This window comes from Mobula birostris, chromosome 2, assembly GCF_030028105.1.
Source record: "Mobula birostris isolate sMobBir1 chromosome 2, sMobBir1.hap1, whole genome shotgun sequence".
Classification (NCBI taxonomy): domain Eukaryota; kingdom Metazoa; phylum Chordata; class Chondrichthyes; order Myliobatiformes; family Myliobatidae; genus Mobula; species Mobula birostris.
This window is the reverse complement of record NC_092371.1, coordinates 15,232,445-15,260,057: the sequence shown is the minus strand read 5'-3', so window position 1 is coordinate 15,260,057 and position 27,613 is coordinate 15,232,445. Positions and strand designations below refer to the sequence as shown.

Sequence of the window (27,613 nt, the reverse complement as noted above, 5' to 3'; positions counted from 1 at the left end):
CGTATTCTCCTTAGATTCCAAATAGATAGCCTGACCTTTATGATACCATCTCCATAATAACACTTTCCATCTTCTATTTGTGCTTCATGTTTTTGTGCCGGTGATTCAGCAGGAGTGCTGGGAAGATACTCAGGAGAAGATGGAGATGCTGGTCTTTTCGGAGATTTAAGCTTATTGAGAGTTCGCAGATCTTCCATCATCTGTTCCTCTGTTAACAAGTACAAAGTTTGTAATTTAACTGCACAGGTGCAGGTTGTCCTCTTTTGTCTGTAATTGGAACAGGGTCATTCGGTCTCCTCCTTAGTTTCCTAGTCATTATTGGCTTTACCTCCATAGAATCTCCTGTGAGTTCCATCGTTAGCCTCTCATTCTCAATCATCTTTTTTTCTTCCAACTCAATCTTTTTAATCTTCAAATTCCTTCACTGCTGCTTTCTTCTCTTTAATATAATTCCTTTTCACTTGTTCTGTCTCCAGTTGCAGAAAAAGCTCTGCATTTCATAATCTTTCCTTGTATTGTTGATCTCGTTTCTTCATCCTTTTCTGATACTCCTGCAAAGTGCCTTCCTGTAACTGCTGTAGCTGTCTTTTGGGAGATGTCAATTTCTCCTGGTACATCTGCTCTTTTACCTCCAGGTAGTCTTCATCATACCGCTTATTGGCAACATCTGTCTCCCTTGCATCCTCTGTATCTTCATCCGAGTCATGGCCACGGATACTGCATTCGTCCTCATCGTCGACGCTGTCCAGCTTCTCATTGTTGACAATGGGTAAGAGGAGAGCTGCAGACATCTTCCTTGCCGAGCTGCCCTCCTTTGTTGACACATTTAGTGCCTTGATGGTGTGCCAATCCAACTGGATTTTCCTGAGCCATTCACGTCCCAGCAAAGGTGGTTCTCCATTTTTCAGTACATAGTGGTTCAGCTGCTGTGTTTTGGCTCCGTAGGTCACTGTCTCTTTAATTTTACCTTTGGGATGCACTTTCTGTCCTGTGTAAGTCTTTAGCAGGAGTTTAGTTCATTTCAGAGGTATGTGAGAAAACAGTCGTTTGTAGTCGTGTACAGAGATCACTGTTAAAGCTGAGCCTGTGTCCAACTCTATTTTCAGTCTCACGCCTGCCACTTGTGGAGTGATATCCTTATTACTCTTTGATCATCTGTCTCTTTCACACTGTGAAGTTGCAGACAAGGCAATTCACTTTCATCTGAGTCATTTTCATCAGAACTGCTTTCTTTCATGTTGTGTACATTGTTGTGTTTTCCTTTCTGGGATTTCTTGTTTCTCTGTATTTTGTCCTTTTGCTGCTGTTTACTAGCTTTGCATATTCTGCCAATGTGGCCCTGTTTGCCACAGTTTCTGCATTCTGTGTCTTTAAACCAAGAGTCATCTGGGTCATGTGACCTGTTCCCACAACGGTTACATTTCTTTCCTTCATTTCTGTTCAGTGACATTTTATTTGTGGCATATTCCAGAGATTTTGGTTGTATCTCGGAAGCACCTTGTACCGCTGTTCCCATTGATATTGCAATGTTTAGTGCCTTCTCAAATGTAAGGTCTCTTTCACACAGAAACTTGCCACACACTAACTTATTTCCTGGCATAATTTACATAGTCATAGGATAGTCATAGTCATACCTTATTGATCTCCGGGGAAATTGGTTTTCGTTACAGTTGCACCATAAATAATAAATAGTAATAGAACCATAAATAGTTAAATAGTAATATGTAAATTACACCAGTAAATTATGAAATAAGTCCAGGACCAGCCTATTGGTTCAGGGTGTCTGACCCTCCAAGGGAGGAATTGTAAAGTTTGATGGCCACAGGCAGGAATGACTTCCTATGACGCTCTGTGCTGCATCTCGGTAGAATGAGTCTCTGGCTGAATGTACTCCTGTGCCCACCCACCCAGTACATTATGTTGAGGATGGGAGACATTGACCAAGATGGCATGCAACTTAGACAGCATCCTCTTTTCAGACACCACTGTGAGAGAGTCCAGTTCCGTCCCCACATATTACTATTTAATTATTTATGGTTTTATTACTATTTAATTATTTATGGTGCAACTGTAACAAAAACCAATTTCCCCCGAGATCAATAAAGTATGACTATTGTGAAATTTAAACCTTTCAGCAATGACCAGTGGTTTGGGGTTTAAATGCTGTTGGACAGTGTCTACTATTTGCTTGAATGCTTTGTCAGCTGGCTTTTCAGGGGTCAACAAGCTCCGTAGCAGGCCGTATGTTTTTGCTCCCATAATACTGAGGAAGACACTGGCTTTCTTTTCATCCTTAACACTGTTAGCCTCACAAGAACTCCACTCTTTCAATGTAAGTTGCCCAGTCTTCAATGCCACTATCAAATGCTGTAATGGTTCCAATCATCGCCATCTTTGTTATGTTAATTAAGCCCCGTTTTCCCCTTATTTTCCTTTTTGACTCGCGTGTCCTTTTTGCTAGCGCCACGAGCGCACTCTGTCTAGATGTGTGTGTGTGTCGCTCCTTTTTATCTCCCTTCTGGGGCAGGCAGACCCTCAGCCCCTGGGGAGGGGGGGGGGGTCAGCGCTGGCTGTGGTCTCGGCTGGACGAGCTGCGGCTCCGACTGTGTCTCTTGGTTTCCCGCATTCCCGACCCCGGCTGTGCTCCCGCTTCCTTTCAGACTCGTGGCCTCGCTCTGCCTCCTTCTCCCACTCCTTGGCTCTTTCCTTGCGCTCTTCTTCTGAGTGTCGTTATCAATTAAAACACAGCATTCCAATACGACGCAAGTTCATTAACCTCATCGCCAATTTGTTGTGTATGTGGCCTGGTTACACAACAATACTATTAATAAAAACGCTGGAGACGGGAGCTAAGATTCATGGTTCTTTACTGGCAGAAACCGAACTCGGCACACACGTACAGGTCAATATACGCCTAATAGCGCATGCTCAATATGTGCCTAATAACGCATTCAATGACTTGTTACTAAAACATAAAGTAGTCCCTTATTATACTGTAGGCTATACAGTACACTCTCTAATCCAGGCAAGCATCCTGGTAAAATTCCTTTGCAACCTATCTACAGCTTCCACATCCTTCCCATAATGAGGCAACCAGAAGTGAACACAATATTCTGAGTATATTCTAACTAGGGTTTTATAGTGCTGCAACATTATCATGTGGCTAGAACACAATCCCCGACTAATGAAGGCCAACATACTATATGCATTCTTAACCACCCCATCAACTTGAATGAACCAGTTGGGCTGTAGGGCCTGTATCCTTGCAGTATGATGCAATGACTTGAAGTCTTGAGCAGTTGGGTAAAGTATTGGTGATGCATTCTAGGCTGTGTGCAGTCTTGAGTACCTTGCTAAAGGAGGATACACTGGCTTTCAGAGTGGTGCAGAGGACTGCTTACTGCAAAGAGGAAGGTTTGAATCAGTTGGCTCAATACTTACTGGTGTTTAGGACAAGGGCTGATCAGTGAGAGGTTGCTTGATGGCGATGTACGAGGAACAAGTTTCTCCGGACTGGAAAGATCCAGAGAAACAATTTCTTTTTCAGGACACTAAAGGAAATGGAGTTCTTCCCTCTCCCCTTCTTCCTCTTTCAGGTCGTCATCTCCCCTCCTGGAGATGAGGAGGAATTGCTTTTCCCAGAGAGGAGTGAATCTCTAGAATTCTCTGGCCATTACATTACATTTGAGGCTATCTCATTAAATATATTTAAGATAGATTTTTGCATAGCAGGGGTTATGGGAGAAGACGACAGGTAGGTGGAGCTGAGTCCACTGACAGATCAGCCGTGATCTACTGAATGGCGGAGCAGACTTGAGGGGCCTTACCTCAGAATTCAGTGTTTTAATTCCACTTGGGTAAGAAGAAATTGGAACATAAGGATTTGGATGATATTTGGGGTCAAGGCCACAGCTCAGAATGATGAGACTTTACTGGATGGCCAGGCAGGCTTGAATGGCTGAATGGACTACAAGCCCACTTCTTTAGTTTCCAAATTCTTTGATTGAGATGCATCAATGGGGCATTCATGGTGGCTAGGTGTCTGGTCAAAAATGAGAACTGGACACACTGAAAAAAATGACTAACTGGCTTCATTTCCACAGTGCATCAAGGTGACCCCACCCAAAGTCATTCAAGCCATCAGAAGCTTCCCAGAAATTGAGGCGTCTATCTACCCATTTTTGAATCACCCACTCTACGTTATGAAGCACAACAACTACACTAGGATTACAGCGGACAGAGTGAAGGGGGCCAACCAGGACGTCTATCATGTCCTATTCCTTGGTACAGGTACGATACATTCACCAGACTAGCACATTCATTTTCTGTTGTTATTTGAGGAGAGGGGCAGTATGAGTGTGAGGGCAGTTTGCTGTTCTCGGTGTCGGATGTGGGAGGCCCTGGAGTCTACAAGCCTCCTGGACGTCCACATCTGCGCCAAGTGCATCGAGATGCAGCTCCTAAGGGACCGCGTTACGGAACTGGAGCTGCAGCTCGATGACCTTCGTCTGGTCAGGGAGAGTGAGGAGGTGATAGAGAGGAGTTGCAGGCAGGTGGTCACGCCGGGGCTACGGGAGGCAGTTAAGTGGGTCACGGTTAGGAGGGGGAAGGGGAAAGGTCAGGTAATAGGGAGTACCCCGGTGGCTGTGCCCCTTAACAACAGGTACTCCTGTTTGAGTACTGTTGGGGGGGACAGCTTACCCGGGAGAAGCGACAGTGGTCGTGCCTCTGGCACAGAGTCCGGCCCTGTAGCTCAGAAGGGTAGGGCAAGGAAGAGGAGGGCAGTTGTGATAGGGGACTCGATAGTAAGGGGGTCAGATAGGCGATTCTGTGGACGCAGTCCAGAGACCCGGATGGTAGTTTGCCTCCCTGGTGCCAGGGTCCGGGATATTTCTGATCGTGTCCAAGATATCCTGAAGTGGGAGGGTGAGGAGCCAGAGGTCGTGGTACATATAGGTACCAATGACATAGGTAGGAAAAGGGATGAGGTCCTGAAAGGAGAATATAGGGAGCTAAGGAAGGGAGTTGAGAAAAAGGACCGCAAAGGTAGTAATCTCGGGATTACTGCCTGTGCCACGCGACAGTGAGAGTAGGAATGCGATGAGGTGGAGGATAAATGCGTGGCTGAGGGATTGGAGCAGGGGGCAGGGATTAAAGTTTTTGGATCATTGGGACCTCTTTTGGCGCAGGCGTGACCTGTACAAAAAGGACGGGTGCACTTGAATCCTAGGGGGACCAATATCCTGGCAGGGAGATTAGCGGGGGCCACTGAGGTGACTTTAAACTAGAATGGTTGGGGGGTGGGAATCAAATTAAAGAGGCTAGGCGTGAGGAGGTTAGTTCACTACAGGGGGATGGGAACCAGTGCAGAGAGGCAGAGGGGTGTAAAGTGAGGGTAGAAACAAAAAGTACTATGGAGAAAAGTAAAAGTGGCAGGCCGACAAATCCATGGCGAGCATTAAAAAGGGCCACTTTTCAGCATAATTGTATAAGGGCTAAGAGAGTTGTAAAAGAGCGCCTGAAGGCTTTGTGTGTCAATGCAAGGAGCATTCGTAATAAGGTAGTTGAATTGAAAGTGCAGATTGTTATTAATGATTATGATATAGTTGGGATCACAGAGACATGGCTCCAGGGTGACCAGGGATGGGAGCTCAACGTTCAGGGATATTCAATATTCAGGAGGGATAGACATGAAGGAAGGGGAGGTGAGGTGGCGTTGCTGGTTAACGAAGAGATTAACGCAATAGAAAGGAAGGACATAAGCCGGGAAGATGTGGAATCGATATGGGTAGAGCTGCGTAACACTAAGGGGCAGAAGACGCTGGTGGGAGTTGTGTACAGGCCACCTAACAGTAGTAGTGAGGTCGGAGATGGTATTAAACAGGAAATTAGAAATGTGTGCAATAAAGGAACAGCAGTTATAATGGGTGACTTCAATCTACATGTAGATTGGGTGAACCAAATTGGTAAAGGTGCTGAGGAAGAGGATTTCTTGGAATGTATGCGGGATGGTTTTTTGAACCAACATGTTGAGGAACCGACTAGAGAGCAGGCTATTCTGGACTGGGTTTTGAGCAATGAGGAAGGGTTAATTAGCAATCTTGTCGTGAGAGGCCCCTTGGGTAAGAGTGACCATAATATGGTGGAATTCTTCATTAAGATGGAGAGTGACATAGTTAATTCAGAAACAAAGGTTCTGAACTTAAAGAGGGGTAACTTTGAAGGTATGAGACGTGAATTAGCTAAGATAGACTGGCAAATGACACTTAAAGGATTGACGGTGGATATGCAATGGCAAGCATTTAAAGGTTGCATGGATGAACTGCAACAAATGTTCATCCCATTTTGGCAAAAGAATAAATCAAGGAAGGTAGTGCATCCGTGGCTGACAAGAGAAATTAGGGATAGTATCAATTCCAAAGAAGCAGCATACAAATTAGCCAGAGAAAGTGGCTCACCTGAGGACTGGGAGAAATTCAGAGTTCAGCAGAGGAGGACAAAGGGCTTAATTAGGAAGGGGAAAAAAGATTATGAGAGAAAACTGGCAGGCAGCATAAAAACGGACTGTAAAAGCTTTTATAGATATGTAAAAAGGAAAAGACTGGTAAAGACAAATGTAGGTCCCCTGCAGGCAGAAACAGGTGAATTGATTATGGGGAGCAAGGACATGGCAGACCAATTGAATAATTATTTTGGTTCTGTCTTCACTAAGGAGGACATAAATAATCCTCCAGAAATAGTAGGGGACAGAGGGTCCAGTGAGATGGAGGAACTGAGCGAAATACATGTTAGTAGGGAAGTGGTGTTAGGTATATTGAAGGGATTGAAGGCAGATAAATCCCCAGGGCCGGATGGTCTGCATCCCAGGGTGCTTAAGCAAGTAGCCCAAGAAATAGTGGATGCATTAGTGATAACCTTTCAAAACTTAGATTCTGGACTAGTTCCTGAGGATTGGAGGGTGGCTAATGTAACTCCACTTTTTAAAAAAGGAGGGAGAGAGAAACCGGGGAATTATAGACCGGTTAGCCTAACGTTGGTGGTGGGGAAACTGCTGGAGTCAGTTATCAAGGATGTGATAACAGCACATTTGGAAAGCGGTGAAATGATCGGACAAAGTCAGCATGGATTTGTGAAAGGAAAATCATGTCTGACGAATCTCATAGAATTTTTTGAGGATGTAACTAGTAGAGTGGATAGGGGAGAACCAGTGGATGTGGTATATTTGGATTTTCAGAAGGCTTTTGACAAGGTCCCACACAGGAGATTAGTGTGCAAACTTAAAGCACACGGTATTGGGGGTAAGGTATTGGTGTGGGTGGTGAGTTGGTTAGCAGACAGGAAGCAAAGAGTGGGAATAAACAGGACCTTTTCAGAATGGCAGGCGGTGACTAGTGGGGTACTGCAAGGCTCAGTGCTGGGACCTCAGTTGTTTACAATATATATTAATGACTTGGATGAGGGAATTAAATGCAGCATCTCCAAGTTTGCGGATGACACGAAGCTGGGTGGCAGTGTTAGCTGTGAGGAGGATGCTAAGAGGATGCAGGGTGACTTGGATAGGTTGGGTGAGTGGGCAAATTCATGGCAGATGCAATTTAATGTGGATAAATGTGAAGTTATCCACTTCGGTGGCAAAAATAGGAAAACAGATTATTATCTGAATGATGGCCGATTTGGAAAAGGGGAGGTGCAACGTGACCTGGGTGTCATTATACACCAGTCATTGAAAGTGGGCATGCAGGTACAGCAGGCGGTGAAAAAGGCGAATGGTATGCTGGCATTTATAGCGAGAGGATTTGAGTACAGGAGCAGGGAGGTACTACTGCAGTTTACAAGGCCTTGGTGAGACCACACCTGGAGTATTGTGTGCAGTCTTGGTCCCCTAATCTGAGGAAAGACATCCTTGCCATAGAGGGAGTACAAAGAAGGTTCACCAGATTGATTCCTGGGATGGCAGGACTTTCATATGAAGAAAGACTGGATGAACTGGGCTTGTACTCGTTGGAATTTAGAAGATTGAGGGGGGATCTGATTGAAACGTATAAGGTCCTAAAGGGATTGGACAGGCTAGATGCAGGAAGATTGTTCCCGATGTTGGGGAAGTCCAGAACGAGGGGTCACAGTTTGAGGATAGAGGGGAAGCCTTTTAGGACCGAGATTAGGAAAAACTTCTTCACACAGAGAGTGGTGAATCTGTGGAATTCTCTGCCACCGGAAACAGTTGAGGCCAGTTCATTGGCTATATTTAAGAGGTAGTTAGATATGGCCCTTGTGGCTACGGGGGTCAGGGGGTATGGAGGGAAGGCTGGGGCGGTGTTCTGAGTTGGATGATCAGCCATGATCATAATAAATGGCGGTGCAGGCTTGAAGGGCCGAATGGCCTACTCCTGCACCTATTTTCTATGTTTCTATGTCTCAGTTTGGTGGGCTGTGACGGGTGGGAAATTCCAGGAATTGAGGCCCAGCTCCAGGCTATTTACAGACTACATCAAACATAATTGTACTATTTCCAGGACTGGTGAGGCATGGAAGAAGGTGTGAAGACGAGTTGCGATAGGGAGATAGGGAAGCTCCAAGGGGAAGCTAAATGATCAGGCAAACCGTTCAATAAGGAACAATGCAGTGGCACCCATTGGTAGAGAAAGACCATAAGACATCAGAGCAGAATTAGGCCATTTGGCCTATCAGATCTGGCTGTTTTATTATCCCCTTCAATCCTATTCTTCTGACGTCTCTCCGTAACCTTTGACGCCTTACCAATCAAGAACCTATCAACCTTCACCTAAATATACCCACTGACTTGGTCTCCACAGCCATCTGCGGCAATAACTTCCACAGGTTCACCACCCTTTGGCTCAAAAAAAAAAAACTCTTCTTCATCTCTATTCAAAAGGGACACCCTTTATTGAGGCAGTGACCTCGGGTCCTAGACATCCCCACTACTGGAAACCTCCTCTCCATGTCTACTTGATCTAGGCCTTTCAATATTCAATAAGTTTCAATGGGATCCACCCTCATTTTTCTGAACTCCAGTGAGACAAGGCGTAGAGCCATCAAATGTTCTTCATATGTTAACCCATTCATTCCCATGATCATTCTCATGAACCTCCTGCGAATGAAACAGATGTGCTATCTGTGCCATCTTCTCACACAGATGGCAAGTATTCTTTTCTTAAATTGAGAGGCAAGGAAATATTTAAAAGTTATTTTACATACACCACTTGAAAACCAGCATGATTTTAGGTGCAATGATCACAAATGCCGGAGGAACTTAGCAGGTTAGGCAGCACCCATGGAGAGGAATAAATATTTGACCTTTCAGGCCAAGATCCTTTATCAAGTCTGGAAAGGAAGGGTGAAGAAGGCAGAATAAGGTGGTACTACAAGCTGGCAAATGATAGCTGAGCAGGAAGGTGGGTAGGTGGGGGAGAGAGGGATGAAGTGAGAAGCTGGGAGGTGATAGATGGACGAAGTAAAGGGCAGAGGAAAGAATCTGATAGAGGATAGTGGATCATGAGAGAAAGAAGGAACAGGGGCACCAGGGACAGGTGATAGGCAAGTGAGAAGGGGTTAAGAGGGGAGTCAAAATGGGAAATGGAAAAAAAGAACGAACGGGGAGGAATCACCAAAAGTTAGAGAAATCGACATTCATGCTGTCAGGTTAGAGGCTACCTAGACAGAAAATGAGTTGTTGCTCTTCCAACCCAAGAGTGGCCTCATCATGGCAGTGGAGGTGGCCATGGACTGACAAGGTAGGTATAGCAGACAACCGGGAACACAAGTGGCATGTTGGCCCTTCTTGCTAAAGGATTTGAGTACCGGAGTAGGAATGTCTCACAACAGTTATATGGAGTATTGTGTACAGTTTCGACTCCCTATTCACAGAAGATTGCTATAGAGGGATTTGCCAGACGGATTCCTTGGATGACAGGTCCGCCATACCAGTAACAACCAAGTGGGATAGCCCTGTGAAATGGTGTTGAGGTAGAACACCAGTTATGGCCTTGTGGTATAACAAATAGACAGAGTGGTGAAGAAAGTTGTTTAGCACACTGGCTTTCATTAGTCAGGGCACTGAATGCAGAGTTGGCGAGTTATATTACAGTTACACAAGACACTGGTGAGACCACACTTGGGAGTATTGTGTACAGTTTTTGTCATCCTGTTGGAGGAAAGATCATACTAAACTAGAAAGAATGTAGAAGAGATTTACGAGGATGTTGTCTAGATTTGGGGCGCTGAGTTACAAGCTGAAGTTATGTAGACTAGGACTTTATTCCCTATAACATAGGAGAGAGAGGAGCAATCTGATTGGGCTATATAAGATTATGAAGGGCAAAGGCAAGGTGAAAGCAGTCTTTTCCCAGGGATGGGCTAAAAGCAGAGGGGATTGGTTTAAGATTAGAGGTGAGAGATTTAAAAGGATCATCAGGGGCAGCTCCTTCACACAAAGGGTGATGCATATATGGAATGAGCTGCCAGAAATAGCGGTAAAAGTTGGGGTATTAGCAACATTTAAAAGCCATCTAGATACGTGAATGGATAGGAAAGAGTTAGAGAGCTATGGGCCAAACACCCTCAGAGGGGACTAGTTCACTGGACATCATCAGTATAGACAAGTTGCGTCGGAGGGCTTGTTTCCATGTTGTATGACTCAATGAATGCTTTCATGCTCCTATGCCTTACTTACCTAGTCTGTGAATGGGGCAGGTGTGAAGGATGCCCTGTAGCCATGACGTTTGTATTTTCTTTTCAAGGTAATGGGAAAATCCACAAAGTTCTACTCAACAGTGGGAAGTCCTTCATCATTTCAGAGCTTAGCCCCTTTACAGCTGAAGCTCCCATCTCCATCATGACGCTGGACTCGAGCATGGTAATGTTCTGACAGGGAATGACAAGGGCATTATGCCATTAGCAGTTAGCGTAATGCTTTACAGTGTCAACGATAGGAAGACTAGGGTTCAATTCCCGCTGTCGACTGTAAGGACTTTGTATGTTCTTCCCGTGACTGCATGGGTACCCTTAGGGTGCTCCGGTTTCCTCCCACATTCCAAGGACATACAGGTTAGGGTTAGTGAGTTGTAGGCATGCAAGGTTGACGACAGAAGTGTGTTGGGCTGCTCCCAACATAACCACAAAATAAAACACTAATGCAAACGATGCATTTCAATGTTTGATTGCAACAGTTAAGAGAAGTTTGGATGGAAGTGGTATGAAGGACTATGGTCCAGGTGTAGGTCGATTGGACTTGGCATGGACCAGATTGGCCAAAGGACCTGTTTCTGTGCTGTAGTGCTCTATGACACTGTTTGTTTTGATGTATAGTACAGGTGACAAATAAAGCTAATCTTTCTATCATTAAATGATGAACTGCACTCATCTCCAGGAGGGCACAGGTTGACTCAAGTGCCCATCCAGTCCTGTACCTTGCCAGTGATTGATGTAAGCTACCTTGTTCCATTTTCCATCTGTCACCTCTGGAACTGCAATAACCAAATATGTTTACCCTGAGCCAACTTCAAGCTTAAGAACTATTCGCGGTGCACACAGCCCAGTAACACAGTGGGACCTACTGATATTTAGGGGAATAGAGCAAGCAGGAACACCATATGACTGTAACATCTAAGAGCAGAGTTATGCCATTTGACTTGAGGAGTCTGCTCCACCATTTCACCATGATTGATTTATTATCTCTCTCAACTCCATTCTCCTGTTCTACCCATAAACTTTTGACATATTTACTAATCAAGGACTTATCTACTTCCACTTCAAGTACACCCAATGACTTAGCCTACATAGCTGTCTGTGCCAATGATTCCACAGATTCAACATCCTCTGGCTAAAGAAATTCCTCATCTGTTCTAAATGGATGTCCTTGTATTCTAAAGCAGTGCCCTCTAGTCCCAGACTCCTCCACTATGGAAACATCACCTTAACATCCACACAATTTCTGTTGTATTCCTTTGTTCTACTGTGAATGCCCGGAAGAAAATAAATTCCAGGGTAGTACGTGATGCTTTGATAGTAAACTTACTTTGAACTTTCAACTCTATCTAGACCTTTCAATATTGAATAGAAAAGATTCATTCTGAGTTGAGATTCAAGGAGTTCAGTTGAGATGAAAGCACATAACATCACTGCACAAGTTGCTTCATCTGCTCACGTAATCAGTAGTCCTATTCACAGAAGCAACTGTTAGCATCAGCAACAGGGTGTGGAGGACACACAACACTGACCCAGAACGGTTTGATCCCTTTCAGGGCCACCTGTATGTTGGAACAGCAGTGGAGATGGTGCGGCTCCCACTCGCCAACTGCGCAGACTACGGCAGCACGTGTGTGCAGTGTGTTGCTGCCAGGGACCCATACTGTGGATGGAACAGAACCAGTGGGGAGTGTGTGGCTATCCCCCGAACCCTCAGTGTTACAGACAGGTACACGCTATTAACAAACCCCTTTTTGACCAACCTCATTACAATGCTCCTTGCCCCCACTCTGCCTTGCTCAGGCTCCATTTTCTCCTTTTCCTTCTGCATCACTTCTCTCATTTAGGTGCCATTTCCTCATTGCTGCACAGACCCTAGATCAAAAAAGACATCTTTTAGTAGTCATAGCTTGATAGGTTCTCATCCACAAACATCAGTCATTAAAAAGTATGGCCCTTTGACCCATCTAGCATATGCCAAAACCATTTACACTGCCTACTCGCATCAACCTGTATAGCCCTCCTTCCACTTACCTTCCATGTACCTATCCACATTTTGCTTAAACGATGAAATAGAGTTTGCGTAAACCACTTGTGCTGGCAGTTTGTTGCACACTCTCGTGACCCTCTGGGTGAAGTTGTTTCCCCTCATGTTCCCTTTAAAACTCCTCAGCTTCCACCCTTAACCCATGACCTCCCCCTCGTACCCCATCTGTTACTTATTTTTATGCACACATTCTTTCTCTCACTCTCCTTTTTCTCCCTCTGTCCCTCTGAATATACCTCTTGCCCATCCTCTGGGTACCCCCCCCTTGTCTTTCTTCCCAGACCTCCTGTCCCATGATCCTCTCGTATCCCCTTTTGCCTATCACCTGTCCAGCTCTTGGCTTTATCCCTCCCCCTCCTGTCTTCTCCTATCATTTTGGATCTCCCCCTCCCCCTCCAACTTTCAAATCTCTTACTCACTCTTCCTTCAGTTAGTCCTGACGAAGGGTCTCGGCCTGAAACGTCAATTGCACCTCTTCCTACAGATGCTGCCTGGCCTGCTGCGTTCACCAGCAACTTTGATGTGTGTTGCTTGAATTTCCAGCATCTGCAGAATTCCTGTTGTTTGTCCTACCCAACCTCAGTGGAAAAATCCTGCTGGCATTTACCCTCAATCTCTATCAAATCTCCTTACAAACTACTTACAGGTGCCTAATACAGACCGTAATGCAGAACTCCAAACTCTGAAACCCACCCCCATCACCTGCCCTGAGGTGTAATAGCATTGTGCTAACTACTATGCTACCAAGGCATTAGTATAGATGTGGTAAATACATGCTGGCTTTTTCCCTCAAGGTTGGGTGAGACTAGAACTAAAGTACAGGTTTAGGGTGAACATGAGGAGTAACTTCTTCACTGAGGAGGTGGTGAGAATCAGAGAAGTTTAGATAGTTACATGGATGGGTGAGGGATAGATGGATACTGTCAGTGAGGTAGATGGGAACAGGCTAAGACCAGGTTCAAGTCTTACCCTGGCTTGTCCTCCCAAAATGCAACACCTCACACTCATCTGCATTAAATTCCATATGAAAATTTTCAGCCCATTTTCCTCGCTGGTCCAGATCCTGCTGCAAGCTTTGAATTGCCTTCTTTGCAGTTCACTATGCCCTAAATCTTGGTGTCACCACAAACCTGCTGATCTTTAATATAGATGACAAACAACAGACACATCATCAATCCCCATGGCACATCACTAGTCACAGGCCTCATTCAAAGAGGCAACCATCTACTGTGGCTGCCCCCACAAAGCCAAGGTTGAGTTGAATTAAATACTCCATCCTGAATGCCAAATGAGTGAACTTTCTGGACCAGTCCATGCAGGACCTTGTCAAAGGTCTTGCTAAAGTTCATGCAGACAACATCCACTGCTTTGTCTTCATCAAAACATCCCTAAAATTGGTTACTTACCACACACAAACATTATTAACTATCTCAAATAAGTCCACCTCTATCCAAATACTTAAATATTCAGTCCCTTAGAATACTTTCCAATAACTTTTCCACGACTGATGTCAGGCTCGCTGGCCTATAATTTCCTGGCTTATTCTCAGAACCTTTCTTAAAGAGTAGAACAATATTAGCTATTCTCAAATCCTCAGCACCTCACACATAGCTAAGGATGTTTTAAATATTTTACTAGGACCCCTGCAGTTTCTGCACTAGCCTCACACAGGCTCATGGAACATATTGTCAGGCCCTGGGGATTTATCCACCCTAATTTGCCTCAAGAGAGCACACACCTCTTCCTGTGTAATCTGTATAGGGCCCATGGCCTCGCTGCTGCTTTGCCTCATTTCTATAGGCTCTGTTTGTCTCCCAAGTAAATACAGATGCAAAAAATGCATTTCAAATCTCCCCCATCTCTTTTGGCTCCAAACATGGATTACTGTTCTGATCTTCCAGAGGACCAATTTTGTCCCTTGCTATCCTTTTTCTGTTAGTATATCTGTAGAAGCCCTTATGATTCTCCTTCACATTGTCTGCTAGAGTAAACTCGTGCCTGCTTTCAGCCCTCCTGATTTTCTTCTACAGGATTGGCTAGACATTAGCTAGCAAGCACAGAGCTATGCTGTCCATCGAAAGTGTAAACAGAACCTTCTGGAAATACTGAGCAGGTCAGGCAGCAGAACAGAAAAAGTAACTGGGTTAATAATTCAGTTGCAAGTCTCTTTCTCTCTTAACCAGTTGTGACAAAGCATCGTTGACTTGAAATGTTAACCCAGTTTCTTTTCCTGTTGCTGCTGAGTGGCCTGCTGAAATTTTCCAGTATTTTCTGTTGTTAATTCAGATTTTCAACATTTTTGCAGATTTAAAAAAAATTTTTGTACACTACCAGGGTCAGAGACAGAGTGAAGCTCCCTCTACACTGTCCTGTCACACACTCCCAAGGCAGGTACACGCTCAAGTTTTTCAACTCAACTTTTCTAGACACAGTGAAGGGTCATAACGGACTTACCCCAACTCCAGAGCTAATAAATATCACAAAGACATGGGAAATGATTTCTACAGGAAACTGATGTCATGTGCAATATTATCCTGTAAGGTCACAGGAATGTCATTATCTATGTTTATCAGTGTGGTTTGTTCTTTTTGCAGTGACATTGTCCAGAACATCGATCAGCTCAATGTGTCTGTTTGCGACGGTGCATCAGGTAATTTCCACCACGCTGTCATCTACCACAACAGCCCAGCCCCTGGTTCCTGTTCCTCAGCACACCAGGCTATTCAATTCCACAGGATGTTACAAGTTAATCTTCAAACATCTGCTAACAAGAGCCCTTGGTATTGGAGACAAAGCTCTTGCAAAGAGAGAAGATTGGCTGCCTGGCAGAAATCAGGGAATGGGGGATAAAGGAGGCCTTTCAGTACAGCTACCAGTGATCAGTGGAGTTTGGGGTTCCACAGGGCACTGCAACTTTTCATGTCCAACACACACACAAAATGCTGGAGGTACTCAGCAGATCTGGTTGCAACTATGGAGGGAAATAAACAGTTGATGCATTGGGCTGAGACCCTTCATCAGGACCAAATACCTCATTGTGTACTCTGCAGCTCCCTATTAATGGACCAGGAAGGAAAGGGTTAACATGAGAAACATTGGTTGGTTATACATCTGTACTCACTGACACTTAGAAGGATAAGGGATGATCTCATTGAAACCTATCGAATATTAAAAGGCTCAGATAGAGTGCATGTGTAGAGGATGTTTCCAAGTGGGAGAATCTTCCACTGGTGGGCACAGCCGCAGAATAGAGGGACATCCCTTTAAAACAGATGAGGAATTTCTTTAGCCAGAGGGTGGTGAACCTGTGGAATTCATTGCCACAGATGGCTGTGGAGGTCAAGTCATTTGGTATATTTAAAGCAGAGGTTGATAGATCATTGATTAGACAGGCCTCAGGGTTTATGGAGCAAGGGCAGAAGAAGGCATGAGGGATTATAAATTGCCCATGATCGAATGATGGAGCAGACTCAATGGGTCGAATGACCCAATATCCAGCCGGTCTTATGGTCTTAAACCATAGCCCAAAACCGGGATATCAGCCAATGCTTTGTGATATAGAGGAACTCTGTCCTGGGAATGTGTGTTCCTCATGAAAGATGGGGGTATAAAAGATGGTGATTTTTGATTCTTTATTATCCCCTCCCAATATTCTTGTCCACTGTTGCGCAATAATGTACAGTAATTGAGAGGAAAAGGGCGGGGGGGGGTGGGAAGAAGAGGAAATATTGTTGAACATGCAGTATAGGATTTAATTGCCTTTCTCTCCTTGCCTCTGGCAGATGCGGTGATGTTGAGTGAGGAGCCCACAGAACTGATCATCAGTTCAGGAGCGTACCTCTACCTGCCTTGCCCAGTGAAGTCATACCACGCAGTCTATACATGGAGCTATAACAAGGATCAGTTTACATGCACCATCAAGGATGGGTCCTGCCCGCTGATGTTCAATGGGGAGGTCCCTGTGAGAAAGGGGCTCTTCAAGTGCACAGCCATTGAAGATGGGCTGAGGGAGGAACTCGCTGCCTATAAAGTCACGCTGAACAAGGGGAGCACATTGGGGCTGGAGCGCACAGCTTTCCTTCTCATTCTTACTGTGCTGTGCTACCTGCTGCAGAGTGGCAGGAATTACGGTGTATGAGAACCTTATTTTGAATGTATGCTCTTTCACCCTGGGGAATGAAGTTGGCTTCTTGTCCAAAATTAAATTTAGTTTGAGTGCATCAGCTGCAATCTATCTCTCCAACTCGTGGCCATTTCAATCACTCCTATCCCCATTTCCTGCCCAAGACACCAGACTCTCCCAGTGTCTGGTCAAAGGTGACTGCTGCCCACCACCTCTCCACTGTGAAGCTGAGTGGTTGAGACATGCTCAGACTCAGTCACAGGCATCAGTGGACTCCATCCTCCCTTGCACCAGCTCCACTCACGCTGATCCCTTACTTTGGGAGGGGTGTTGGTGGTTAATGGGGAATCAGGGCTGGGGAATTGGCATTGGTTTATTATAGTTACATGTATCAAGCTAGAGTGTAAAGCTTGTCTTCCATACTGTTCATACAGATCTAATCAGTACACAGAGCACTGAGATAGAACAATGTTAAGCAATAACAATGCTGAATAAAGTGTAACAGCGCAGATAAAGTACAGACAAACAATAAGCTGCAAGATGATCATAAGGAGTAGATTGTGAGGTCCAAACCCATCTGCACATTCTCTCTTCTCCCTCCTCCTCTCAGACAAGAAATACAAAAGCCTGAAAGCATGTACCACCAGACTCGAGGACGGCTTCTACCCCAATGTTTTCAGATTCTTGAACAAACCTCGTATGATAAGATGGACTCTTGGCCACACAATCTACCTCGTTATATTACATTTGGTTTACCTGCACTGTACCCACTCTGTAGCTGTTACATTTTATTCTGCATTGTTATTTATCAGTGCCACATTATCCTTTACCTGCACTGCACTTTCAGTACTTTGTTTTGGTTTTAACTTGTTCTAGCTCAATGCACTGTGTCATACATACAAAGCAATGGAGGAACTCAGCAGGTTAGGCATCATCTATTGAGGGAATAAACACTCAGTGTTTCAGGCCGAGGCCCCTCATCTGGTCTCCACTGATGCACTGTGCAACAATTTGATCAAGACAAGCTTTTCACTGTACATTGATCAAGTGGCAATAAACCAATATCAATTATTATAGAAAACAATTTGTACTGTTGTGACTCAGTGCAAAACAATCACACTGCCCAGAAAGAACTCTTTCTGAAAAAGCTCACTGGGGTAAAGGTAAACTGCTTACTGAGGTGTGGGAGTGAAAACATTATTCTGCAGAAAATTAAGGGGAGTGTTAGCCTATATCTAACCTTTATTGTCTCTGCCCTGGGAGGCTGTGATGGGACAATGTAGTGGGAACTTAACTCCGTATCTGACCCATACTGCCTTTGCCTCAGGAGCGTTGATGGGGCGGTATAGAATGAATTTTATCAACTGGAGTGTAATTGCTTTTAAAGAGCGTTGCTGAGTGATTTTGTGCTGCTGACACAGTGTAGTGAGAAATTTAAAGTCAAATTAATTCAGTTGCATCCATGCTTGTTTTATGCCAAAAGTTGCATAGTAACAAGCAGGAAATTTGTATCTTCTCAAGGAAATCATTTGAGATCCTCTCTACCCACTGTCATGTGCATGTGGGACACAGAAAGATTTCAGAATATAATCCCTCAAGAACCCCTCCACACTTGAGGGACTTGTGGCTTCTGGGGTGGCGGGAGGTGTTGCAAGGAATTCAGTCAGTAGCAGAGTGTGCTCTGATAACCAGCAGTGTCACAGGGATGTTGATGACATGCAACAACAGGTTTCCCTATTCCTTGTGCTTCAGGTTTGACATACCTCTCACTGGTTCAGCAGCCCCGATTCGAATGCTGTTCCATACTGCCTATACAGGCCTATTCCATCAAAGGCTTTCTGAATGGATTTTTGAACTGGGGAGAAAGACAGGGATTTTCTGATTGGTTGGTGTGTTAACACAGGAGTAGGTGTTGGAAATGCATCTTTTCGTGTTACAAATCACTGATTTGGATGGAATTGATGGCTTTGTGGAAAACTTGGTGGATGGGGCAGGTAGTGTTGACTAAGCAGGGAGACTTCAGAAAGACAGAAATTTGGAGAATAGGCAAAGAAGTGGCTGATGGAATAGTGTCAGGTAATGTATGGTCATGAACTTTGGTAGACGGAATAAAGGCATGGGAAATTTCTAAACAGGAGCAAATTCAGAAATCAGAGGCGCAAAGGGATTTGTGAGTCCTTGTGAATGATTCCCTAAAGGTTAACTTGCAGATTGAGTCAGTGATAAGGAAGGCAAATGCAATGTTTTCATTCATTATATTTCAAGCGGAGTAGAAAATAAAAGCAAGGATGTAATGCTGAGGCTGTATAAGGCAATGGTCAGACTGCACTTAGAATATTGTGAGCAGTTTTGGGTCTTGTTCACAATTAGTCAGGGCACTAAAGGTTATGGGGAGAAGACAGAAGAATGAGGTTGAGGAATAATAAAACAGCCATGATGGAATGGCAAAGCAGACTAGATGGGTCAAAAAGCCTAATTCTGCCTCTATGCCTTATGGTCCTATTGAATTCTGAATGAAGTTGCTTTCTCTGAGACAAGGACCCACAGCCTCAGTATCATTCAGGGAAGCAGGCTCTTGGTGAGGGCAAACACCAGCACTCTGTCCACTGTACTGCTGTGGAGTGGAAGCAGTGAACAAGCAGTGGTATTCCAGTCAGTTCCAGGGGACAGCATGTATCATAGAGCACTACAGCGTACAGTTTCAGGCCCTTCAGCCCATCTAGTCTGTGACAGTTTTTCTGCATAGTCCCATCGATCTGCATCCGAACCATAGCCCTCCAATCCCTTCTGTAAATTTATCTACCCAAACTTCTCTTAAATGTAACATTGAATCCTCATCTACCACTTCGCTGGCAGCTTGTTTCACATTCACACCACCCAAAGAGTGAAGGTTTCTTTATAACTCAAGTGCCAGCAACATCCTTGAAAAATTTCTCTGCACTCTTTCATTCTTAATTACATCTTTCCTGTAGGTAGGTGACCACAGCTGCACAGAATACTCCATATTCTCCCTCACCAACGTCTCATATAATTTCAATATAACATCCCAACGGCTGTACACTGTGCCCTGATTTATGAAGGTCAATGTGCCAAAAGCTCTCTTTATAATACTATCTACCTGTGATGCTACTTTCAAAGAATAATGTATTTGTATTCACAAGTCCCTTTGTTCAACCACACAGCTCAGTACCCTGCCATTTACTTAAATTCCTCCCAAAATGCAACACCTCACACTTGCCTGCATTAAAAACCATCTGCCATTTTTCCATCTGGTCCAGATCCTACAAGCTTTGATAGCCTTCTTCATTGTCCACTACGTCCCCAATCTTGGTGTTACCCATAAATTTACTGATCCAGTTTGTAACATTATCACCCAAATCCTCAATATAGATGATAAACAGTAGCAGACCCAGCACCAAATTCTGCAGCATACCATTAGTCAGACCTCTAGTCAGAGGGACAACCATCTACTAATCTTACTAAGCCAATGTTGAATCCAGTTGACCATTTTATCCTGAATGCCAAGCAACTTATCCTTTTGGACCAGCCTCCCAAGTGGGACTTTGTCAAGGGCATTTTTCAAAGCGCTTTTATAGTAATGAGTCCTACAATTTTTTTTTTTTTTTTTTTTTTTTTTAAAAAGAACACCACTAGCCAAGTATGGAACACTCTTATTTGAGAACAGTACATACCGACACAGTGCCATGGGACATAAAGCAATTGCTGTTCTACTCACAAGGATCAGAATGCCACGTCTGCCAACTTTTTAAAACATTCTTAATCTCATCCATTGCCCATTTTGGTAAAGAAAGTACCTTGTTAGACCACTTCCGAAAGCATTAAGTACCAATCACATACATTGTGCTCCTATTGTATCTAAAAAAGCAATCCTTAAAGAAAAAACAGTAATCATAAGGTACATCAGATAAAATTCTACCAGCACTGGGAGTGAATGGGATCGATGTTATACTTCATGCTCAGATAAGCTCTTCTATCTATTTCAGTCAAGACAACTGGTATCTGGGAACTGAGCAAGGACCAGCTTCAGACAGGGATGGAGGGGCAGGTGAACATTACATTCCAATAAAGGGTTTGAGATGAGAAAAGAACTACCCACTGCATGACTTTACCACCCTTTTGGTGCAGTTCCATCCAAGGTGCCTTCCTTGGCTTTCCATTATACATGGCTAGTGTCCTGCAGTCAAAAGATTCATGATGCTTAAAGCAGTAACTTTGGCCTTTATGTAACTTGTCCATGAATGTGGGGCCCAAGGCATTAAAAACCATTAAAAATGCTTTGTACTGCAAAGATGCTTAAGTATTTTAAAATAGCGTTTTATAAGTCTATTCGCATATCTATGATCAGAACATCTGGTCCAATCAAACGAATGTGTTTCAATAAACAAGAGTTAACTGGTCTCTATGTAAAATGCAGTTTCCTTTTCTTTCCATATCCAAGACTGGGTGTGTTAAATGGGGCAAACATTTAATGTGTGCTGCTATAATGAATCCATTGATAAAATACCTTCAACATAGCAAAGCATTTCACGGTGGTACATTTGGATTGTAATCCTGAATATAATTTTAAGTCTTCCTGCAATGAGCAAACATATGGTAAAATGCTTAGATCTTTTGAATCTTAAGATTTTTTGGACTGAGGGGCAGAGTGGACAGCTTTCAGTGTAACCACAATCAAGGGACAGAGTGGAGGGCCTTGTGTCCACGTACAAATACGGCGGGGAGGGGGAAGAGAGAGAGGATACCTATACATTGACGCACAAGCAGGAGGGTACTTACAGGGAGAGGGGAAGGATATCTGCTCGCACACAGAAGGGAGAGGGTGAGGTGAAGTGAGACGAGGAGGGGTGATGTTAGGTTAAGGGATGGAGTAAGGTGGGATATGGAAAAAAAAACCCGACCACGACGGCGCAGTGAGATGGGTGGAGGTAGGACGATGCGCAATCGCGCGCGCGGACTAACCGTCCCGCGTGCAATCCTCGCGGGCTGGCGTCACGTGGGAGCTGGGAGCGCGGGGCGACGACGGTAATCCCGCGCACGCGCGCTTCTCTCACCCGTCACCGACCGCTCCATGGTGGTCGCCGACTCGTTGGCACCTCCCATCGGGCTCCTCTAATTCTTCCTTCACCCGATTATATTTTTGCAACTAGACACGTCACAGGAGGAACGTGAGCACGTGACAATCCCTACCCGCCGCCGAAGGCTGTACTGGGAACCGGCTGACAGCACACAGGCTTAAAATCGGGAGGTGCTGCGACGGCGTCAAATTGACCTCTCCGTCGGTGTAACACTCTAGAACTACATTGCCCAGTGAGCCTCGCGAAAATTACCGGCTCCTCCCCTTTCTATGACATTATCCGACTGTGTGAAATGGTTGAGATTACAATGATCCGCCCCCTGCGCGGTACCTATTTATTTTTGTAACTGGAGTTTGCTGCCGCTGCTCATTGGTCAATTGAGTGTGTTCATGGTTGTGATGTCGACGTGCACGCTGATAGGCTTCAATCGAGGGTTTGTCCCGCCTACCTCTTTCTAATTGGCTGATTCCGAGCCCGCGGGCTGTGATAGACAGGGCCAGTGGGCTCCTGCGGGACCGGTAGGAGGCACGGCGAAGGCTGGAAATCGGGACGGGTTGTGAGGTGACTTTGGGGTGGATGGCGGCGTGTGGGGTGAAAGGAGAGACTAGGATAGGGGGTGCTGACTGTGGGTAACGGTGGGAGGGCCGGATAGTGGTGAAGGGGAGTGTCGGATAGTGGGATATGGGAAAACGGCCGGACATTGGGAGAGAGGAATAGGGAGGGAAGAGGTGAGATAGTGAGAGAATGCACTAAGGTTTCTGTGGAAAAGGGGAGTTAGTTTCATCTTCCGATCATCCCCACCAGTGCCAGTTAACTGGTAGACTGGTGACGGGATGACTTGTAGTTCTCTCAACAGAAAGGATGGATTGAGTTATCACTAGTGCGTCATGCCGATAATTTGCAAAGCTTTTGCGGGTTGATATAAATCTGCCGGTGCAAAAGCGGAGCCGACACACATTTGTTCATTTAATCTATCTAACTAGATTGAATTAATTGCGGATATGGGTTTGCTAGGAGTATTTGATTTAGTTTACTTAGTAATGGGTCTAACAAAGTTTGAAATAGTTCTGGAGCAGTGCTGGAGGAGCTGAGTATCACGTGATGAGTGCAAAAGCGGTTGGGATGGTCAGGGAGGTAGGGTGCTGGGAGTGAAGACAGACTGGTGAAATAAGAAAGACCTCAAAATAAAAGTTATGGTGTGAAGTCTTTGTAAGGAATAGATCTAAACTTGCAAAGTGCACAAAATGCTGGAGGAACTCAGCAGGCCAAGAAGCGTCCATGGAAAAGAGTATAGTCAACGTTTTGAGCTGAGACCCTTCATCAGGACACAAAAAAAAGATGAGTCAGAGTTACAAGATGGGGGGGAGGGGAGAAAGAAACACAAGGTGATAGGTGAAACAGCGAGGGGGAAAGGGGTTAAGTAAAGAGCTAGGAAGTTGCTTGGTGAAAGAGATAGAGGGCTGGAGAAAGGGAAATCTAATAGAAGAGGACAGAAGACATTTGAAGAAGGAAAAGGAGGAGGGGTACCAGAGGGAGGTGATGGGCAGGCAAAGAGATAAGGTGAGAGAGGAAAAGTGAAGGGGGGGTACATTACCAGAAGTTAGAGAAATCAATGTTCCTACCATCAGGTTTAAGCTACCTAAATGGAATAGAAGGTGTTGCTCCTGCAACCTGAGTGTGGCTCATCGTGACAGTAAAGAAGCCCATTGATTGACATGGCAGAGTGGGAAAGTAAAGTGCAATTAAATTGAGTGGCGGATGGTGTGTAGGTGCTTGGTGAAGCAATCTCCAAATCTATGTTGGGTCTCACAGGTGTACAGGAGGACACACCGGGAGCACTGGATACAGCAGATGACCCCAACGGACTCACAGGTGAAGTGTCACCTCACCTGGAAGGACTGTTTGGGGCACTGAATGGTAGTGAGGGAGGAGGTGTAGCATTTGTTCCACTTGCAAGGATGAGTGCCAGGATGGAGATCAATGGGAAGGAACGAGTGGACAAAGGAGTTGCATAAGGGAACAATCCCTGTGGAAAGCAGAAAGTGGGGGGGGGGAGGGAAAGATGTGCTTGGTGGTGGGATCCTGTTGGAGATGGCAGAAGTTTGGAGAATTGTGGCTGGTGGGGTGGTAGGTGAGGACAAGAGGAACCCAATGCCTGGTGGAGTGGCAGGAGATTGGGGTAGGGGCAGATGTGGGAAATGGAAAAGATGCGGTGGAGGACAGCGTTGATGGTGGAGGAATGAAAGACTTTTTGAAGGAAGAGGGCATCTCCTTAGTTCTGGAATGAAAAGCGTCATCCTGAGAGATGCAGCGGAGATGGAGGAATTGAGAGAAGGGGGATGGCATTTTTCTTTCTTCAGTGGCCTTTTGTCCTCTGCTATTAGATTCTCCCTTCTCCATCCCTGTATCTCTTTTACCAATCAACTTCCCAGGTCTTTACTTCACCCCCTCTTTCTCTCTCCCCGTCACCGGTTTCACCATCACCTCGTGTTTCTTCCTCCTCTCCCCTCCCCCACTCCCTACCTTCGAACTTTGACTCATCTTTTCTTCTTGTCCTGATGAAGGATATTGGCCCGAAACATGGACTATATTCTTTTCCATAAGTGCTGCCTGGCTTGCTGAGTTCCACCAGCATTTTGTGTGTTGATTGAATTTTCAGCATCTGCAGATTTTCTCTTGTTTAAGATCCAAACTTGCATCCTCTTTCTTTGTTCCTACCCTAACATATTCCTTGAATGGGCTTTGATTGCATGTTATGGGGATCTCTGTTTGTTTGAGTTGCCAGGTTGGTGTGGGTCAGTTTACAGTGCCCTCATGTTAACGTCTATCAGCTGAATGGAGGTTTGTTTACCTGCAGGAGACTCCAGGTTGGCGCAGCTGGGAGGAAAGATGTCAGTTAATAGTGCCTGGACCAACCTGACGACGGCAGAGAAGGTGATATTGGCTGTTGCCCTTCCAGCTGGTGCAGTTGCAATGTACATATTGTACAGGAGATACAGAGAGAGTCGGGGTAAGAGTGGCAGCTCCGTGGACCTCCATTCAAGCAGTTCCTCTGTCTTAATTATGTTTCTTCTCAGTTTACTGTGCTCTGAGGGTTAGGAGCAGGAATGTGAATCCCTGAGTTGCCTTTACCATTCGGTGTGACGGTGGCCTCAGAAGTACTTTCCCTACATCCATCAGCTCCCTTGTTGTTCACAGGTCTTGGACTCATCTTGGATATATTCAGTGGCTCCACCTCCACAGTTTCCTGGGATAAAGAGTTCCAAAGACATGTGAAATTCTGACGGAAGAAATTACACTTCGCATCTTAAATAGGCAAACTCAATTCTGGAACTGCCCCAATTCCAAATACCCTCACTAAGCAAAACATCCTCTCCTATCAATCTGCTATCATTTTCCTTGGTCCTCTCCACAACTTGCTGTCCTATCAAACTAGACATTTGTGTGGTCATTCAAGTTATTTAAATAAATTGTCAAAATTTGATGTCTAAACCCAGGTGCCAGGGTCTGGGATGTCTCTGACTGGGTGCACGACATCCTGGTACGAGAGGGAAAGCAACCAGAAGTCGTGATACATGTTGGGACCAACGACATAGCCAGGAAGAGAGATGAGGTCCTGAAGTGTGAGTTTTGGGAACTAGGTAAAAGGCTGAAGAACAGGACCTCAAGGGTGGTGGTCTCAGGATTGCTGCCAGTGCTACGTGACAGTGATGGTAAGAATTGGAGGAGATGGCAGTTGAATGCATGGCTGAGGAGTTGGTGCAGGGAGCAGGATTTTAGATTTTTCGATCATTGGGATCTCTTCTGGGGCAGGTTGGACCTGTATAGATTGGATGGGATGCACCTGAACTCGAGGGGGAGCAATATCCTTGCAGGTAGGTTTGCTAGCATGGTTCAGGAGGGTTTAACCTAATTTGCGAGAGGGATGGGACCCAGAGCGATAGAGCAGTAAAAGAAGTGATTGGAGTAAAGCCAGATCTAACATGCAGAGAGGCTTTGAGGAAAGAGAAGCAGAATAAATGGTGTAAAGACCGTAAGGTAGAAGGGCTGAAATGTGTATACCTCAATGCAAGAAGCATCAGGAACAAAGGTGATGAACTGAGAGCTTGGATACATACATGGAATTATGATGTAGTGGCCATTACAGAGACTTGGCTGGCACCAGGGCAGGAATGGATTCTCAATATTCCTGGATTTCAGTGCTTTAAAAGGGATAGAGAGGGTGGAAAAAGGGGAGGAGGGCTGGCATTCCTGGTCAGGGATACTATTACAGCTACAGAAAGGGTGGGTAATGTAGCAGGATCCTCTTTTGAGTCAGTATGGGTGGAAATCAGGAACAGGAAGGGAGCAGTTACTCTACTGGGGGTATTCTATAGGCCCCCTGATAGCAGCAGAGATACAGAGGAGCAGAATGGGAGGCAGATTTTGGAAAGGTGCAAAAATAACAGGGTTGTTATCATGGGTAACTTTAACTTCCCTAATATTGATTGGCACCTGATTAGTTCCAAAGGTTTAGATGGGGCAGAGTTTGTTAAGTGTGTCCAGGACGGATTCCTGTCACAGTATCTGGACAGGCCGACTAGGGGGAATGCCATACTAGATCTAGCACTAGGTAATGAACCAGGTCAGGTTACAGATCTCTCGGTGGGTGAGCATGTGGGGGACAGTGACCACCGCTCCCTGGCCTTTAGCATTATCATGGAAAAGGATAGAATCAGAGAGGACAGGAAAATTTTTAATTGGGGAAGGGCAAATTAGGCTATAAGGCTAGAACTTGCGGGTGTGAATTGGGATGATGTTTTTGCAGGGAAATGTACTATGGACATGTGGTCGATGTTTAGAGATCTCTTGCAGGATGTTAGGGATAAATTTGTCCCGGTGAGGAAGATAAAGAATGGTAGGGTGAAAGAACCATGGGTGACAAGTGAGGTGGAAAATCTAGTCAGGTGGAAGAAGGCAGCATACATGAGGTTTAGGAAGCAAGGATCAGATGGGTCTATTGAGGAATATAGGGAAGCAAGAAAGGAGCTTAAGAAGGGGCTGAGGAGAGCAAGAAGGGGGCATGAGAAGGCTTGGTGAATAGGGTAAAGGAAACCTCCAAGGCATTCTTCAATTATGTGAAGAAAAAAAAGGATGACAGGAGTGAAGGTAGGACCGGTTAGAGATAAAGGTGGGAAGATGTGCCTGGAGGCTATGGAAGTGAGCGAGGTCCTCAATGAATACTTCTCTTCGGTATTCACCAATGAGAGGGAACTTGATGATGGTGAGGACAACATGAGTGAGATTGATGTTCTGGAGCATGTTGCTATTAAGGGAGAGGAGGTGTTGGAGTTGTTAAAATACATTAGGATGGATAAGTTCCCGGGGCATGACGGAATATTTTTCAGGCTGCTCCACGAGCCGAGGGAAGAGATTGCTGAGCCTCTGGCTAGGATCCTTATGTCCTTGTTGTCCACGGGAATGGTACTGGAGGACTGGAGGGAGGCGAATGTTGTCCCCTTGTTCAAAAAAGGTAGTAGGGATAGTCTGGGTAATTACAGACCAGTGAGCCTTACGTCTGTGGTGGGAAAGCTGTTGGAAAAGATTCTTAGAGATAGGATCTCTGGGCATTTAGAGAATCATGCTCTGATCAGGGATAGTCAG

The 27,613-nt window shown here is 45.1% G+C and overlaps 3 protein-coding genes across 9 annotated transcripts in view; 2 read left to right on the top strand and 1 right to left on the bottom strand.

The window, feature by feature from the left end:
- Positions 1-21,285, top strand: part of LOC140184921 (semaphorin-7A-like) — a 40,722-nt gene extending 19,437 nt beyond the window's left edge. For both annotated transcript variants that reach the window (XM_072238135.1, XM_072238125.1), the window contains 5 exons: positions 4,104-4,290; positions 10,758-10,873; positions 12,261-12,433; positions 15,346-15,401; positions 16,534-21,285. In XM_072238135.1, coding sequence (XP_072094236.1) covers positions 4,104-4,290; positions 10,758-10,873; positions 12,261-12,433; positions 15,346-15,401; positions 16,534-16,889 — 888 coding nt within the window. In that variant the 3' untranslated portion in view covers positions 16,890-21,285. The remainder of the gene's footprint in view (positions 1-4,103; positions 4,291-10,757; positions 10,874-12,260; positions 12,434-15,345; positions 15,402-16,533) is intronic.
- The window catches only part of LOC140212769 (semaphorin-4B-like), a 124,200-nt gene extending 102,029 nt beyond the window's left edge, over positions 1-22,171 (bottom strand). For all 4 annotated transcript variants that reach the window (XM_072283972.1, XM_072283982.1, XM_072238117.1 and 1 more), the window contains exons 1-2: positions 21,947-22,171; positions 12,468-12,579 (exon numbers count right to left, since the gene is read on the bottom strand). The gene's annotated coding sequence lies outside the window, so the exon portion shown is untranslated. The remainder of the gene's footprint in view (positions 1-12,467; positions 12,580-21,946) is intronic.
- Positions 22,172-22,445: 274 nt separating this feature from the next.
- tdrkh (tudor and KH domain containing) overlaps positions 22,446-27,613 on the top strand; it is a 39,058-nt gene continuing 33,890 nt past the window's right edge. For 2 of the 3 annotated variants that reach the window (XM_072283886.1, XM_072283871.1), the window contains exons 1-2: positions 22,446-22,531; positions 24,828-24,980. In XM_072283886.1, the coding sequence (XP_072139987.1) occupies positions 24,860-24,980 (121 nt within the window). In that variant the 5' untranslated portion in view covers positions 22,446-22,531; positions 24,828-24,859. The remainder of the gene's footprint in view (positions 22,532-24,827; positions 24,981-27,613) is intronic. The other variant, XM_072283877.1, reaches the window with a different exon arrangement.